The 17,047-nt window shown below is 41.5% G+C and overlaps 1 protein-coding gene across 3 annotated transcripts in view; it reads right to left on the bottom strand.

The window, feature by feature from the left end:
• Positions 1 to 17,047, bottom strand: part of atp11b (ATPase phospholipid transporting 11B) — a 66,751-nt gene that overhangs the window by 15,313 nt on the left and 34,391 nt on the right. Inside the window, exons 28-31 of one of the 3 annotated variants that reach the window (XR_013771433.1) lie at positions 16,871 to 17,036; positions 12,765 to 12,850; positions 5,557 to 5,720; positions 779 to 866 (exon numbers count right to left, since the gene is read on the bottom strand). Coding sequence is in view for 2 of the 3 variants with exons in the window: in XM_079245570.1 (XP_079101696.1) it covers positions 785 to 866; positions 5,557 to 5,720; positions 16,871 to 17,036 (412 nt within the window). In the remaining variant the exon portion in view is untranslated. Of the gene's footprint in view, positions 1 to 778; positions 867 to 5,556; positions 5,721 to 12,764; positions 12,851 to 16,870; positions 17,037 to 17,047 lie in introns of those variants that run through there. The other 2 variants (XM_079245570.1, XM_079245571.1) reach the window with 2 other exon arrangements.

The following is a 17,047-nucleotide window of genomic DNA, read 5'->3' as shown; positions in this document are numbered from 1 at the left end:
CAGCACAAACAAATTCTTCTTAAGAATATAAGCTTCTGTACAGTCAGGCACAAAAATAAACACTTTTTTTTCCTTATTAACTCCAGTTTAGATCTTCTGGTCTTTGGTACCACAGCTCAGAGACAGTACAGGAGGTCTCGGAGGAACATCTGGATGCTACAGGCTCATCGGGGGTCCAGGGGTGTTTTTTCTCTTTCAGTCTGAAGGAAGTGAAGATGCAGCGGACGACTCAGAGACGTCCGCGCTGGAAGTTTTACGTGTCACTTCATGGAAACAATGAGGTGTTCTCGTCTAAGTCATCGGAGCTCCTGGTGCTACATGAAGGCCCCTGATCTGAGTCTTTTCCAAACTGTCTCAGTCACATCCAGTCATACGGTTTGACCACTGAAGACATGTTAAAGGTTATGTAAGAGCTGCACAGAGACTAATCCAATTTTTCCTGCTCGTGTAATGACTGAATGTTCTGCATCCCCAGAAATGGGACTCCTTATGCTTCTTCTAAAGTTGCTCCCATGTGATGATGCTCTCAGCCTTTCTAAGAATCGATTCACTCCGGGACACAAAAAGGTGACAGATAAAGTCGCCTGGAGCACTCAGCCGAGTCCTTTAGCTCCTTATCCTATTCGTCACTGCATCCGGTGGAGAATGCGCCGAGTGCAAGAGAAGTAGATTCAGAAATGGTGGTGTGTGGGGGGGGTGGGGGGGGGGGGTGGGGGTATGACTCATGCCTGAGTGGTAGCACGCTCGCTCTTGGCTGTGTTTGTTAAGTCAGTGGCCCTGGGAGTCAGCAGTGGGTGGCCTCGATGGGTGACAGCGTCAGGATGCTGCGATCGTTGGAGTAGAGGTTCTCTGTGTCGCTCCAAGCCCTGAAAACAGGCAGCAGTGGCGGTTAGGAGACTGGAGTGTGTTGGCAGGAGTGTGTGTGTGAGTGTGTGTGTGGAGTGGCGGTGCTGACGCTAGCCATCAATGCATGTGTGATTTTATTCTAGTCAACCAGGTTGGAAGAAGCAGAGAAGCTGGAAGGATGGATGGATGAAGAGTGTGATGAGTTATTGATGAGTATCAAAAGTCTCTCGGTAAGTCGCTGATGTCACCAGGTTCTGTTTGCATTCAGAGGATTTCACCGCCGCCATCGGCTTTGTGGGGTAAACTGTGGCCGACAGCGGTGACTTGATGTATTTACAGGCTGGTCATGATCTGGTGAAATCTGGTTTTTATTCTGACTTTTTTATGGTAAATCCAATCCATGATAACATGATTATTACATTATGGTAAAAAAACAACAACAACACTGTGTTGCTAGGAGACCTCTATTTTAACCAAATATTATGATGAAGCGACTTCCTGTCAAACGTTTGACCAATCATAGCTTAAATCGACAGAACTGTCCAATTAGGAGCAGCCAAAGAGCAACACGTCAGCAGGAAGTCTGGTCTCCATGAAAAGAACAAAACAAAAGTCCTTTATGGCTTAAATAAAGCCAAGAAATCATTTCTGATGCATGCTGGCACCCAAAACAAGCAGGGTTGGCTTTGGGATGATAGCAGATAAACATCATCATGACTAAACGCTTCGAGGCAACAGAGTGAATATTGAAATGTTTTGGTGGGTTTTGCTGGTAGCTTCATGTTTGAGGAGTTACGAAGAGACTTCATCTACTCAACACATAACCATAAATGGTGGGGGGAAAAAAACAAAAAAAACATGATTAACAAGCATCAGCATCATTCTTCCCTCTTTGATCCACTCCAAAACAACGTGAATTATTTTTCCTGCTGGTGGAGTAAACATCCTGAAAGGTTAGTTCATGTAACAAAAATATCTTTACTGGAAAAACTGGATCGGCTTCCAACATATATCTGATGTAATCTATGTCAAATAAATATGCATGTTCGCAGCTACTAACTGGCACGATCTCTTTGTTCAGCAAAGATCTCCCAGCGTTTGGTCGCGATGTGACCCGGTGAGGAGAAGCACCGATGCAGCAGGAACATCGCAGCCCGCAGCTGCTTGAGGTCACGACAAACCCAGCAGCGTTGCTGTGCTGAAACAAATCAGACATGAACTGGAGCTAATGATCAGAACTTTGGCCTGAAAGTCTCATCATCCCTTCAGCACAAAGAGGCGCTGCGTTCTGGCTGCCACACATACACCCCCCCCCCCCCCCCCCCCTTCTCATGACGACTGATGCGTGTGAACTGCTTCCACACTTGTTGAATCCGTCTCTCCACAGCTGGAAGTTTCTCTGCTCTGACTGATTCTAGTGGCCCTTCGGTGGGAAACCGCTTCACGTGTTCAGAGCTGGTAAACAGGGAAACAAGGCCGCTTCAAACAGACTCATGAGTCAAACGCTGGTTTGACTGGAGGCGCTCCCACGTGCTGCTTCAGTCAGCTGCTCTACTCTAAAGCCAGTCTCTGCTCTCCGGGTCAGGATGGACCAAAGCGATATCAGCGCCAGACGTAGCTTCAGACATGAATCAGAAACAGAACAGGTAGATTTCTGACAAGACGGAGCTTACAGGGGACATTAACATGAATAATTAGTGTGGAAGGTCAAACAGCATTATGCAGATTGTAGATGCAGAAGGACGAAGACACAAAGGGAGAGTGTGAGAGGGGCACGAATACATACAGGTATACACCGTACAAAATAGCAGAAGCAGCAGCAGCAGCCCCCATGCAGCAGGACAGAGCACAGGCGTTCTTGTTTTGTAGCTTCTAGCAGACAAAAAGAGTTCCTGTAAACCGGTAGAGGACTCCACCCAACAGAAACATCCGCAGGTAGAAAACAAGCACGCCCCTAATTATTGGCCTCTTCTCAGAAGCTCATATAAGGCTTCAGGATACAGTAGAAAAATATCAGTAGATACAGGAAGTCGTACAGAAAACAAAGAAAAAGCTGCAACTCCCTGCAGTCTGTCTGGGTTGAGATGTGGTCCAGAACACGAGGAGGCTGATAGGAACTAGCATGACGGTAACACATCAGCCAAATCGCTCCATTTTCTTCTAAATAAAGATTTCATTCAGTTTGGAAGATAAACAAAGCTGCAAATTTAAGTTAAAATTGTTTGATTTTGTGAAATCACAACTCAAAAGTGGTTTTAAACACTTTGAGGTGACATGATTCCAGTTTTCCTTTTTCTTTTTAAATTTGCACGTTTCTGCTGTTAGCTGGCATATAAAAGCCTCCTGATAATCACCTGCCTATCACGAGACAAAGATCTCTAATATTCAGACAGACACGGGCCTCTACTGTACGTTGTGTTCAATGAAAAGATATGAAAAAAACAAACAACCATATTTGTGGACTCCTGACAACCATGTGTGTGTGTTGCTTCGTTGCCCCCAGCCATGATTCAGCTGTGGCCCACATTCAACACTGCAAGCAGGACTATAACTAGGCTTCCAATAAACGCAGAATAAATACCTCATCTTCTATATGGGTTGTAAATATGCTTCATATATATTCCAGTCATTACGCAGTGATTACAGGGTGGACACGCTTCCCCCATGGCAGTTTCCTAGCATTAAGGCCAAATGTGGGCGGAGTCTCCATACTTGGTCAGTTCTTTGTAATCTATTATGTTCTCAAATGAAAAAAAAAGAGGAAGATTTGAAGAAAATACAGACAAAGGTGTGTGTGTCCTGTACAGAGTGTAAAACAGTAGATTCAGCCCTGGTTCTTTTCATTGACTGTTTCTTTCTATTCCCAGTAAAAAAAAAAAAAAAAAAAAAAGCAAACCTCTGCATTTTATCTTATGTTCACTGCTTATTTTTATCCTATGGGGGGAAGAAATTGGCAGCCATTTGCTAACTTGGAGGAATCCAATTGGCTGCTTTGTGCCAAGGTCAGAAAACAGATCAATCATCCCCACAGGAAGGAATTCATCTAAATTGAATCATGCATTTAGTGACAATCTCACCCTGAAGGTTTGGATTTCTGTGCAAGAACTGACCCCGGCAGCAACGTAAATGCATCATTTCATGATGGATATCCCACACAAAATGTTAGAAATAACAAAACACTGAGGCACAGAATACAATTTATGCTCTCAAACCTGTATATAAGTATCTTTAAGCTAATGCTGGTTTACCATTTTAACCAAGAACATAGTATTTGTTAAAGAGAGATGTCATTAATGTCACTCAGTAAGATGATTTTCTGTATCTGACTGATGACAGTCGTCCTCAGGACAACAGGAACACCGCTGCTCGCTGCCCAGAGCAGCTGAAGGGACAACAAGAAGGAACAGATCTACCTGGTCACGAAGAAATAAACATGCAAACGGCTTCCTGAGGTCCCCTGCAAAACGCTTGCATGCAGACTGCAACGTCTTCATTACCCATCTAATCTATGCACGCTCTCCCGAGATGTTTTCAGAAGTATTGATTGCTCAGCAGAAAGGACTGATCAGGTCAATTAATCAATGACCCCACAGAGTCGCTGGGATTCAGGTAAAGACAATATCACAGAAAGTGCAGACTGGGCAGACCCACAAACTGTATGCTCAGCTTACTGGTGGTTAAAGCTGCACCAGGCAAAAAGCTTTCAAAGAAATATCGGAGCGTTTGACGTTTCAGCTTTCATCGCAAAATGGATCGAAAACTGAGACGTGCAGAAAACTGACGAGATGTTTTAGCAGCGGAAAGCCACACATCACTCTGTGTGCCTGGTTAAGGGCGTCTGGGATCATCCCAAGTGGACACGCCCTTCACTGAACAAGAAGACTATCTGCTAAGCTAACAGGTTAGCTGACTGTGGCGACGTCACCTGTTCCAGAAACTGGCTGATCAGATCAAATACTCATGACATTAAACTTTGATTTTATGGCAGAATTATACATGAAAGCAGACGAGACGGACAGAAAAGACAAACAGACAACAGATCATTTGATAAGGACACAGACACACGAGACGGACAGAAAAGACAAACAGACAACAGATCATTTGATAAGGACACAGACACATGGACTAATACATTTGTATCAGCAGCAGACGAGACAGTGTGGTCCAGAGACCAGCTGGGTACATCGCAGACACAGAACATTGAAAGGACTTCAGTATAAAACAAACAAAAAGAAAAGAAGAAAAGAAAAATACTGCAACCCAAACTCTCTCATGCAACACCACACCCGTATGCCATGCTGGCGGTACATTTAATGGCTAACCTATATGATTTTGGTTTCAATACGCTTTAGAGAGCACGCTCCCATAAACATGAGGTAAAGCACACCTTTCTGTCTGGTGGAATAAACTCTCCTGACACACACTTAGGAAAAAAGCATCCTCAGTAGTGCAGTCCATTTTCACCTGATCCACACATCTGCATCATCCATCTCTTCTTTTCACTGCTAGGCCCTAAAATCAGCCTCTCCAACCTCTGAAACTTGGCTTCCACATGCGCCTTCTGCAACAAGAAGAGACTTCCGAGTAGAGTTGCAGCCCCGTCATGGACAGTAACAGTCAGGACTGCAGGCCAAATTTTTCACACCAAGAGATGGCGAGGGTTCATCGAGATTCATAATCATCGTTTCTCGTTGTGGTCGTCCTCCCCACCTGTTGCTGCGGCTGGATGCTTGGCAATTGTTGGCGCTGGCCTTGCACTGTCCGGTCATTTGCTCCAGGAGGCGGGCCAGGCGGGAACAGCCGCTCTGCCCATGCTGGTAGCAGCACATGGACTCCACACAGCTGAGGGCCTGCGCCTGGGAGGCTGGTAGAGACTGGTGGAGGGCAAAGATAGCGAGAGAGTAGGAAAAGAGCCAGAGAAGGTGAGTAAAATGGTGACGTGAACAGCAGATAGGATAAGTTGAATCAGAGAAATAAGAGGAGAAGGAAAAGGGAGAGCAGAGAGATCACAAAGAAGTGGAAGGAGAAAGAGAAGAAAAGAAATATTAAACCCAATAAAATACAAGCCGAGTGTCATTTCATTCGTCTTATCAGCGTCGTATCATCCAGTAGCAGGATGATAAGAGCAGCTGGAGGATAAACGGCATGCTGTTACAACAACTGAAAACAGGGAATACTTTCAGAAAGCATGCTTCGCTGGGGACTAAAAGGTTGCAAATAAACACAAAATGTTCCACATGAAAAACAAAACAAACAAACATACTGTACCCAGAAACTTAAAGTGGCGAAGTGAAGATGATCGGGGGGGGGGGGGGGGGGGAGATTATTTTAGTGTGTTTCTTTTGGCCTCGCTGAATTAAACAACAATTTTCTGAGAGTATAAATACATAGAGAGGTATACGACCACTTGTAAAGATAAATATGTCATTGCTTTGTGCCTGTGAGTGTATGTGCATAAGTATATGTGTATTATATGTATGTGTACGAGTATGTTTTTTTTTTTTTTGCATTTAGTGATTTTTTTTCCTATTTAAGGGGTTATTTAAACAACTATAAGGAAGAAAAGATTATAATTGTAAAGGGGGGCAGGAATACAAAAGCATTGCTTCATCCTGCTCCTTTTCGGACACCATAATAATTGCTACTTTTTTAACCTGTTGATTAAATTGTGTTATTTTGTCTGAAATAAAGATAAATAAAGAAATATCTATCTATTTAAAGTTTCCACCGTAGTCAGGCAGTCCAATCCGTCCTGGATCACTCGCCATCCTTTCACATTAATAACCACAAACCAAAGCTAGCTAACGGGAACCAAGCAAGTTTTTTTCCATTCAGTTCTTTACACTGAAATAATCCAGGCTTTGCACTCAGTGTCACAGTTATACTGATCCAAACATGCCCATGTGATAAGAAGCAAGACCATGTTGTTATTGTCTGTCCAGATCTGACTGATTTCATAGAGGGGAAATGAGACACAGAATCTGAATAGAAACAAACCCAAACCTCTGCCTCTAAACTTACGGTTAATAAGATTTGCTCGGATAAATCTGAAAGAAGCTGTTGCCTAGAAACAAGTGGGGTCAGATGACTTATGGTCGAAGCCAATGGCAGATAGAGAGTGATGGTAGAGACAAAGAGGAAGGGGTGGAGCAAAGCTACTTTCATGTAGCACTCCTTCTGATACCGTCCTTTAAAAAAGCAGAAATCAACATCCAATCACAGATTCATTGTAGACTAAAAGACCTTTAAGGTTCAGGATGACTTATGGCTACAGGAACATCTGAATCTTCCTGCAATATGAGCGCCACCCAGGAAGTTGTGTCTCTGCATTGCTTTGAAAGATCCAGCTTCTTTAGATTATGTGGAGGTAATTAAACACAAAGATATTGTTTTAGCCTGGAATCAACAAAAATATAACAATTATCTCGTAATATTTCCCACTGATTTGTGATGTTTCTCATATTTACAGTTTTGGGTTAAACCCAAATTATATTTTCTTGCGCTGCGGCAGTGCCAGGTGGTTTTTACCGCTTCTTCCAATTCAGGTGGCAGTAGGCTGGAGCCTATCCCAGCAGTACGCAGGCGAGAGGCAGGGTACACTCTGGATGGGTCACCAGTCTATCGCAGGGCCAACACAGAGATCAATTATAATATAAAGGTATACAGTGGGAAATTATAAACCCTGCTGTGACACACAAAATACTTTTTCTACTTTATAGAAAGGAAAAGATCTCCTGAAACGCTTGAAACCAAACAGGAGGGAGCCATTTACAGCTGTTACCATGTTAAACGAATCCTTTAGTTAGTAAAATATCCTACAACATGAGTTCCAGACACGGTCGGGGCCGATGTGCCGCTACATCAGAGAGCAAAACAATCAGACGACAGAAGATGTTTCACCTGAAGTTAGCGTTTCAGAAAGGTAACATTTCTGACAAACCATCACTTTTCTTTTTGGTGTGATGAGGTGATGAGTTAAATTTGCTGAGACACGAAGGCTGTGCCATAAAGTGGCCTCAGTGACGGTTTTATGGGTGAATGAATCAAAGAGAAGATTTGATGCAATCTGTCCGCTAGGCAATTACTTTTCTATAAATTGGCTTAAATGAGCTAAGTTATCATCGACTGGACTAATGTGGATCCTATAATGGATTTGTTTTATTGGGATATAAACTATAATGAACTGGATTGAACTGGACTTTATCCTCCAGAGGGCTTAGCTGTTATACAAATAAAGCTAAATGAAATTTTCCTTTGTTGACTTATTACTTCAGTAGAGTTCAGCCCAACACAGCGATGCCGGTTTAGGAAAGCAGCAGCAGCGACAACCTGGCATCATACTGCAGTCTGGATCACATAATACTGCTCATGATAAGCACACGGTGTTCACTAGGGGCGGGAAAAGCAAATAAAAAAAATCAGGATTTTTTTTTTTGCTTCACAATTTTAAAATTGATTTTTTTTTTTTTAATTTTTACAATTTTTTTTTCCCCCAAATAAATCAAAATAATCCAGACTAAAATTTTTGTCATTTTTATTGATCTTTTTACTTGTCTTCTTGGGTATTATAGCAGCAGAATGATGGTCTGACTAATGTGTTGCTTTTTCCTAATTGAAATCAAGAACGCAAAAAAACATTAAAAAAAAAAAAAAAAAAAGTTTCATACATTTTAATTTGTTTTTAATCTACAAAAATCAGCAATACCAAAGAATTGTGAGAACCAAAATTTAAATCGAATCGGCACCCAAAAAAATTGGAATTGAATCAGGACAAAAGCGTATTGTCACAGCCTTAGTGTTCACCAACACCATTTTAAGAAAGCAAACATTGTCAAATAAAAGAGAATAAAAAAAAAAAAAAAAAAAAAACAGGAACTTTATGTGCCATGAAACACCTGCAAGCAAACAACGAAACATCACTGAGCTCTACGGGAGCAGATGCTTGGATGAATACATGACAAAGAAAAGGAAGCCAGCATGCCAACAGCATTCTCTCTTTGTCTTCACGCTGAACCCATACCTGATCAATAACAGAGAGGGGTGAATAGAGACCGGGTTAGGGGAAGGTTGGGGAAGGGAGGACAGTATCAGTCACATCTGGGCTGGGAAGGATGAGGTTTTTCATCGAAGGATTGGGAGGGATGGAGTTAATCATGGTTGGGCAGGACAGTATGAGGTCATTCATGTGCCGAGGCGATACAGACAGAAAGACACACAGGAACAGTGTTATTTACATGGAAAGGAAACGGGCAGAGTGGAGCAGCTGCCACAAACAGCCATGGGATAATGATTGAAGGTGCAGGTAGTTGTAACCAAACATAAGGACATGTGCAGGCTACTGCATCTGTGAGGGGGTGCACAGGATTGGTTGGGCCTCAGGTGAATCCAGTGATAGTACAATGAGGACAATGGGAGTGAAGTACATGTATGGTACTACCTAGGGGAGCATGGGTCTGGGCCGGGGGCAGCAGGGGGAGGATAAGCAGCTAGCAGGTGCCAATTGTCCTCCCCTGGGCTCCGCTGGGCTTTAACAGGGTCATATTCTGGGCCGACTGAACCCTCACCCTCTTCCATCTGAAGAACACAAGATGCTTACAGTGAGCCCAGCTGGCCAATCAAACAGCTTATCTATGAGTCAACCAGGTAGACTGTTGGTCGGCCAGACATTAAAACAGCAACATAACCAATCACACTGCAAAAAATATCCATCTTTCTTATTTAGTCCTCTTTATAAACTTTAAATATTTGTCTAAAGAGGTGAATCATTTAAAAACTCACATCTTACATTTCACCAAAGGAAACTTAGAAGACTAAACAACTAGAGGTGGAGTGGATACGTTTTCCAGTGCTGCCACTTTACCAACCAGCAAATAAGTGAAGAAGTAGGCATGCAGCCAGTCAGTCAGCATGTCCATATGAGCAGCAGGAGGCCGGCCTACTGGGGAAAGTTAGAAGCCTCGACACACAGGGCTCCAGCGTACACGTAAACATGCAGTATACACAGACCAGAGCAATCGTGGTCTTCGGTTTTCAGCTCTAAAAACCGACCTCATCAACATCTGAAAGAGTGGGTGCAAATTTCAGGCTCACAAAACCAAGTAAGACCTTCTTATGGATTTTATAACCTGTTCTGCAGGTTTCAACCTCTCTTCTTAAAAACCGAGGGGATATCCTAGTCACTAGTGGTGGAGGTCTTTCAGAATATTTGATTGCGTCACTGAGACCACAGAAGGAAGTATCCTAAAAGCAGAAAGACCACCGAGCATGCTGGATGGAGGTCTGCTGAGAAATAGCTGGAAAACTAAGCAACAAATGGACAGAAAGAAGCTTGAAGCATGTCGAAGATTTCTCGAGGGAAGTGACGATAAGATCAAATCCATTAGATGGGAGCCAATTAACCTGCTGCAGGAACAGGGGCAGGAACACAGCAGGTAAACCCAGGAGAGGCCTCCCGGTTCTTCTGTGATTACCTTCATCTCATCTCATCTCATGACGGGACAATAATAACGTAAAAAGCAGACCATGAAAGGTACTGGAAATATTTAAACAGAACTGTATCATACAGCAGATTAACATGAATATACTGCTTTGATTAGGAATGCAGCGAGAGCATCAGTAGATGACATCTGCCTTCTTCTGTTCCCTCATTTAACATAAAGTACAAGACACTAAGAACCGAAATGTTATCGTTTGTAAATGCTGTATGAATCTGAGAAATATGATCTGCCAGCATACTGCAGCAATCTACCAGCAGAAGTCCTTCTGTCAGAGACGACATAATGTTTAGGCTTTAATCAAACAGCTACATAGAAATGTTTACAATATTTTGTCCCCTCTTTTTAAACAGTGAGAACTGATTTAAGGCCCTCAGGGCAACTCTGTGGAGCACGGCTTAACTATATTCTACATCCAGCTGCATAAATCTCATTTAGGATGACACATATGATTTATTAGTTTTAATCTTAAATATAAACTGGCAACGAGATGTACTGTAAAAATTACAGCAAGTTATTCTATCAGTATAAATGAAGACTTCTGGGTAAAAAAATCTGAGAACTTTGCTACATAGCTGGAAAAATAAAGACATGCATGATTCATAATAGCCTTAAAGATAACAGTACAAAATATTGATCCCATGTTTCTTTTCTTTAAAAAAATATATCAGCTCATGATTTTTAATAGTTCAAATAAAGCCCATTTAAAATATTAAATTCATATAGATTTTCTGGCTGTTTTCTGTTTCTATCAGCTGTGGCAGCAGGAGATTCTGCAGTCCCTGGTCTAAAATATCCAATGATTGTGCAGTTTTTCATGCTTGTAACAGGACAGCACCATGCTGCTGTTTAAGATACTTCAAGATTCACTCATGCACAGAAGGACATTATCAGTCTTGTCCTATGGATCTGCTGAAACCATGCAGGTGAGCAACTCTGAGGTGAGGCGGAAGTCTGGAGTGGTAAAAACCAGTTAAAAGGCCTGTTGACTGGGCAACCATCAAGAATATGCATCATATACGATGATGCAGAAGCAGTTTGACGGGCTGCATTATGCATCTGACTGATGTCTCCTTTTTAAAAGGGAGCAGCATGTCAGATTGTACGTTTGACTGAATAAGACAACCACAGATAAACCACAAGATAAGTACTAGAAGGCAGCCACATTGATGTGCGACGACACGGTCAGAACTGTGCTTTTAGAAACACAAACCTCAGATGAGGTCCCCACATCACAACATTGCTCCACATGATAAGAAGTGCAGAGGGAAGAGTTGATGTTTAGGCAGTGAGGGCTCCATGTGACCCAACACTCGTTTGCTCTGTCATTCACTTAACTAGTTCATGCAGTGGGTGGGTGGGAGGGGTAATGATGTACCATGCAGTGAGGAAAAGGACTCAAACACATCTATGTCAGCCTATTCCTTAATATGCAACACATGCAGCAGTTACAATGCTTTAACCCAGCAAGGCCCCCAGAACACATCTCTGTTTTCCCACCCTGACCACAGAGAATGCTGATTGGCTGTCCAGAGCATGCAAGTATAAAACCAAAGGCCCTGCTCCAAAACTAACAGCACACGACTTGGAAGTACTGCTAGTGTAGGAAAAAGGCCTGAGGAAGGCTACATAAATGGTCCAGACCTGGGAGAAAGAATATTGTTTAAAAATGTGTGAATAGATATAAATAGGAGTACTTATTCCACAAAGCAATGTTCCTTTTTTTTTTTTTTTTTTTTTTTTTTTTAAATCTCTTTTAGAATCTGTATGTTTTAAGTTTTATTTAACCGGCATTTTGTCGGTAACACAAAGCCTGTTTCAGAGACTTTAAACCTTTCTAAGAAATTCTGACTCATATGACAACTACTTGAAAAAATATGCACATTCTTTAATATTAAAGGTGACTATATTGCCTGACAGCAGCTAATTATTTAAATTCTCTAACACAAAATAAAAACATTTAGTCATCTGTGGAACAGACAGGACTGAAAACCCACCATGCAGTTGTTGTAACTGGCCAGGTAGATGGTGAGACATCTAACCTAACTGTCCTTCGTCTACAGAAAGGATTGTGTATTTGTTTAACCTGTTTTTCCAGGATCTCCAACACTATCTTTAACTCCAGTTAATACTAAAGAATATGCATGTTGAGGATTTTGAACATTTTGTCATTTTGAACTAAACTTAAATAAAAAAAAAAAAGACTTAAAGTGCTGCTAAAGTGCTGACTATGTTTGCAAAATGTAAAGAAAGATGAAGGCTGGAGAGAAAAAAAATCAACTGAAAAACTAAAATGAGTAAAAGTCACTAAAATCTTTGAACACAGGAACATTGCCGTTAAATGAAGCACTCTTGTAATTATGGACTTTTTCTTTCTTTATAAAAACGTTAAGCCCAGGGCTGAAGAAATCTCAAAGCCTCTACCTAATTTTGCCCAGCTGGCTCTTGGCTCTGGACAAAGGCTGCAGAGCGATGAAGTCATCACCTATCACCACTCGGTTGGAATACATCTACACCAGGAGAGTACAGAGGAGAGGATGAAGAACACACACACACACACACACACACACACACAGGTTAGAAATCAAGCTCCCTCTCTCTGTCAAACACACACAAATGTGTGCATTTAAACACAAAATCCATAGTAAGGCTACTTTCTGAAAGTCACACACACACACACACACAAAGACAAAACAGGACAACAGTTAGAGCACACACACACACACACGTACACAAAGACAAAACAAGACAACAGAGCAGAAACAACAAACACAGGAAGGATTGGAAACATTTTAAAGGATAACGATGACATCTATCTACACTGCAGGTGATGTCATTATCTGCTTCCTTTATGGGACTACGGAGGGAAATTAGCACTTTGCTAAACACGGTATATTCAGGGGATATTGTATGTTCATTAATAAGCCATGGCCCGTTGGAATGAAGTCCCTCCGTCTGCAGCTGGACAAACGGATGCAGAAACATCGCAGGTCTTCTGGGTGGTGATGCTGGGATTTTCCTGTCAGTGCTTCTCTGTGATCAGAGGGCAGTCATGCGGGGCGAATATGAACTCTGTGACGTTCCTCTTAATAAGTGGGTTACTCGTGACCGCTGAGGCTGAAAATAATGAAGTATTTAAACTCGACACACTGAAACGTTTCTCCTACTGTTGACACTTTGAGTTTCCTTGACAGAGTTTGTTTCCTACCTCGAGGTTCTGCTCATTTTACAGGAATTTTCATTTATACTGTTTTTTGTTGTTTTTTTTTGTTTTTTTGCAGCATGTAAGAAATAAATCAAACACTGGCCAGAGGAGATGGCAAGACAAACCACTTTCCAGTCATCAAACTGTGCTGCGGTGTGCTGGAATTAGATGCCATTTTGAGTTTGGTCCAACAGACCTTTGTAAACTAAAAGATATATAAGCATTATTTATTTTGATTTTATTGTTACTCGGCTTTGGTGATAAACTCATAAAAACCTAAAGATTTAGATATGAATATTCTTCTGCAGATACATTTCTGACCCCATATTTCATTTGCATATTTCACTTATGACTTATTTATAATTTATAATATATATAGTTTCATCTTTATATCTGTCATTTTTCTCTCTTTTCGTTCTATTCAGCCGACCTCTCATCGTCTTTTAAACTATTTTGAAGTTGCAGTTTGTTCCCCAGGCTGCCTGTGTCAAATCCACTTACACTAGAAATGTCCAATTCCAGTCCTTAAAAAAGCCGCAGGTTTTAACTCTTCCCTGCTTTAACATACTTTATTCAAATTAATGGACCATTGATAGACTTCTACAGATCTTGACAAGCTGCTGAGGATTGAAACTAGGTGATCAGGAAGACATTTAAAATCTGCAGAATAGTGATCCTTGATGACCAGAACTGGACATCTCTGATCTAAAGCATCCAGGATCCCCAAAATATTCATTTGTAGCAAACAAAGACAGTTGGAGAAGAACAAAACATTTGGTCTGATGGGTGAAAACAGCAGCTCTAAAATGTGGACAAAAAGGTTTCTGCTGTGAACAATAAAAACCACATTTACCTATGTGGACAGGTGAACACAGTAGAACGGGGTTCTTCACATCCAGTCTTTGAGGGCCACTGTCCTAAAAGTGTTTCTCTGCTTGCACTTGCTTGATCCAAATTGATGGCTAATTAACAGGCTTGTGCAGACGAGAGCTGTACATGAAATAATGACCTTCATTGCAGTAAAACCTTTGTGATGTAAACATGGCTTCCAAAACTGTGATGATTAAAAGATTGAATATATATTTTGTATGTTTTAAGGAAGATGTGACGATCCAAATGCTGCTGTGCATTCATGCCCTGTCTGCCTAAATAAATTCTTATAGCCTCTGCTTCATGTAGATCAGGGCTGCACAAGTTCAGTCCACGAGATCTACTATCCTAGAGATAGATACAAGCCCTCTCCAACACTCCTGAATGAAATGGCTGAATTTTCTCATCTGCAAGTCATTTAGCTCTGCACAGGCTGGGTAATAAGCCATTCTATTGATTCAGGTGTGTTGGAGAAGGGTTGCGCAGCAATAGACTAAAAGATGAGAGCATTGTGACAGTTGAAGGTAGTGAGAGGAGTGACAAAAACGTGGATGCAGAAGAACTTGTGGTCCCAAAAAAAAAACAAAACAAAAAAAGAACAGTACGTCCACTTTCTGGAACTATTTGTGTTAAAGGAGAAAATGAAGAATTACAAGACATGCCAGATACTTGAACCAACCACAACAGAAAACACAAAGAATCTCCGCTGCTGCCTACAAAACAACCATAAGGAGCTGTGCAACGAGTTCCTACAAGCATTAAAACAATGCTGCTACTGTGTCACGGATTTCTTCCTTATTTTCTCTAACATTGAGAGTAGGGCTGGGCGATATGGCCGAAAAATAAAATCTCCGATTTTTTTTAAACCAAATCCCATTTTAATTGATTTTTTCCCCTTACTGTAAAGAAAAAATATAATAATAAATTACAAATGTCAAAATTGATTCTTTTTCAAAAATGATTTTATTGCAGTCAGCCTAGGAGTTTACCTGAATTTAAAGTGCAACTAAACAAGCTGTTAAACAAGATTGTAAAGGGAGATGCAGGCGCTGCCGCTCTAAAAATTATGACAAACATGTCTGCACTTCGTGCGTTTCCACTGTGAGATAGTTTTTAACTTTTGATCATACATTTAAGAATAGGCCTCACTTTACTTGTGCAACTTTATTCTAAGATAAAAAAAAAAAAACCTACTAAATAATAAATGTTTTGTTTATGCGTTTCTGTGGGAAACCAAGGGGAGTGTGCTGACGTCACTATAAGGTACAGAAGTCCAAAAGGTGCTGGTGGGGCAAAAAAAAAAAAAAAAAAAAAAAATCCAGATTTTCATAACTATAAATCTTCATCAACAGCCAATACAAATTAATCAATTAAACTGATTAATCACCCAGCCCTAATTGAAAGTTAAGAGAGTCAAAAGCTTTAAAGTTCAACAGATGTTTCTGCATTAGTGTTTGGCAAGAGGAACTTCCTGAGAAAACATAGTGGCAAAAATGTTATTTTATGCAAATCATATCGTCACGGCAGCCTCCAACAGCATTATTATCGTCATGGCAACCTCCAACAGCATTATTGCATTCGGCATGTTTCCCTAATATTGTGCAGTCCCTGAGAACAAGGTGTGAAGTTCATCAGTTTCCTTTATCTTGGAAAACAGCTAAAAGCTGCAGGGCAGTGGCCTTCAAGGACCAGAGTTGAAGAACCAAGTCCATCTAAAGCCCAGCATTTTTAAGTTGGATCCTTTTATTATTCACAACAAAAAGACACTTTCTTCTTGTTAAAATCACTGGTTATATCATCAGGCTAGTTGGTTTGTTCTGGAGGCAATGGGGTTTCCCATGTCACACCAACTGCTTCATCAGGGCTCTGATGCTGAAGTCAGACAGCTGTATTCTGCTCAGAGACGCCATCAAAGTGCTTTCCTCCTGCCTGTTTACCGACTGTCACAGACCCAGATGCAGCTGAACCAGCAGCCATGTTTTACCAGATTACGCTGCATCTCTCAGAGTGAACAGAGATTTCAAGCGTCTGGTGTCTGTCGCCGTTTACTGAAGTTCATAATTACAGGAATTTTCCGTCCAACTGTACATGCATGCGCACGACAGAGCAACTTTTTGTTGATGTGATGGACATTTGACTGTCCCTTCTGTTTGTCGTGACGCGCAACATTCACGTTTCACGGTTTTTTTCCCCTTCTTTTTAGCTGTGCTTTATGTGAGCAGCTGCACACCTTTTGTTTGCTGTGATGGGTCGTCACAAATCTTTGTTCTGGCCTAAATCCTGTATGTGAACACCTTTTGTAATTACGCAGTCATTTGCTGCTTTATGTTGTGCGAAAATTGCTCACTTCCAGAACTGAGGAACGGAGCAGGTTAGGTGATGCTTGTAACAAACTGAGGTTGTTCACAATGAAACAGGCAGAGTTTCACTGCTTTTGCAACTTCCCCCTCATTACCTGACTCTTCTGCGTGCTGGTGGGCTGTAGATGTCTGTAGAGGACTTTCTTCACAACATCAGGAAAGAGACAAGTGATGACGATGATGATGATGGCGAACCAGGCCGAACCACTGGATAGCAGCTGCACAAAGACGAAGTACATGTCCTGGGTGTGCAGAAATGGCCTGGAGACAGT

The sequence above is a fragment of the Telmatherina bonti genome (assembly GCF_933228915.1).
Source record: "Telmatherina bonti genome assembly, chromosome: 8".
Lineage (NCBI taxonomy): Eukaryota > Metazoa > Chordata > Actinopteri > Atheriniformes > Telmatherinidae > Telmatherina > Telmatherina bonti.
This window is presented reverse-complemented; position numbering and strand designations above follow the sequence as displayed.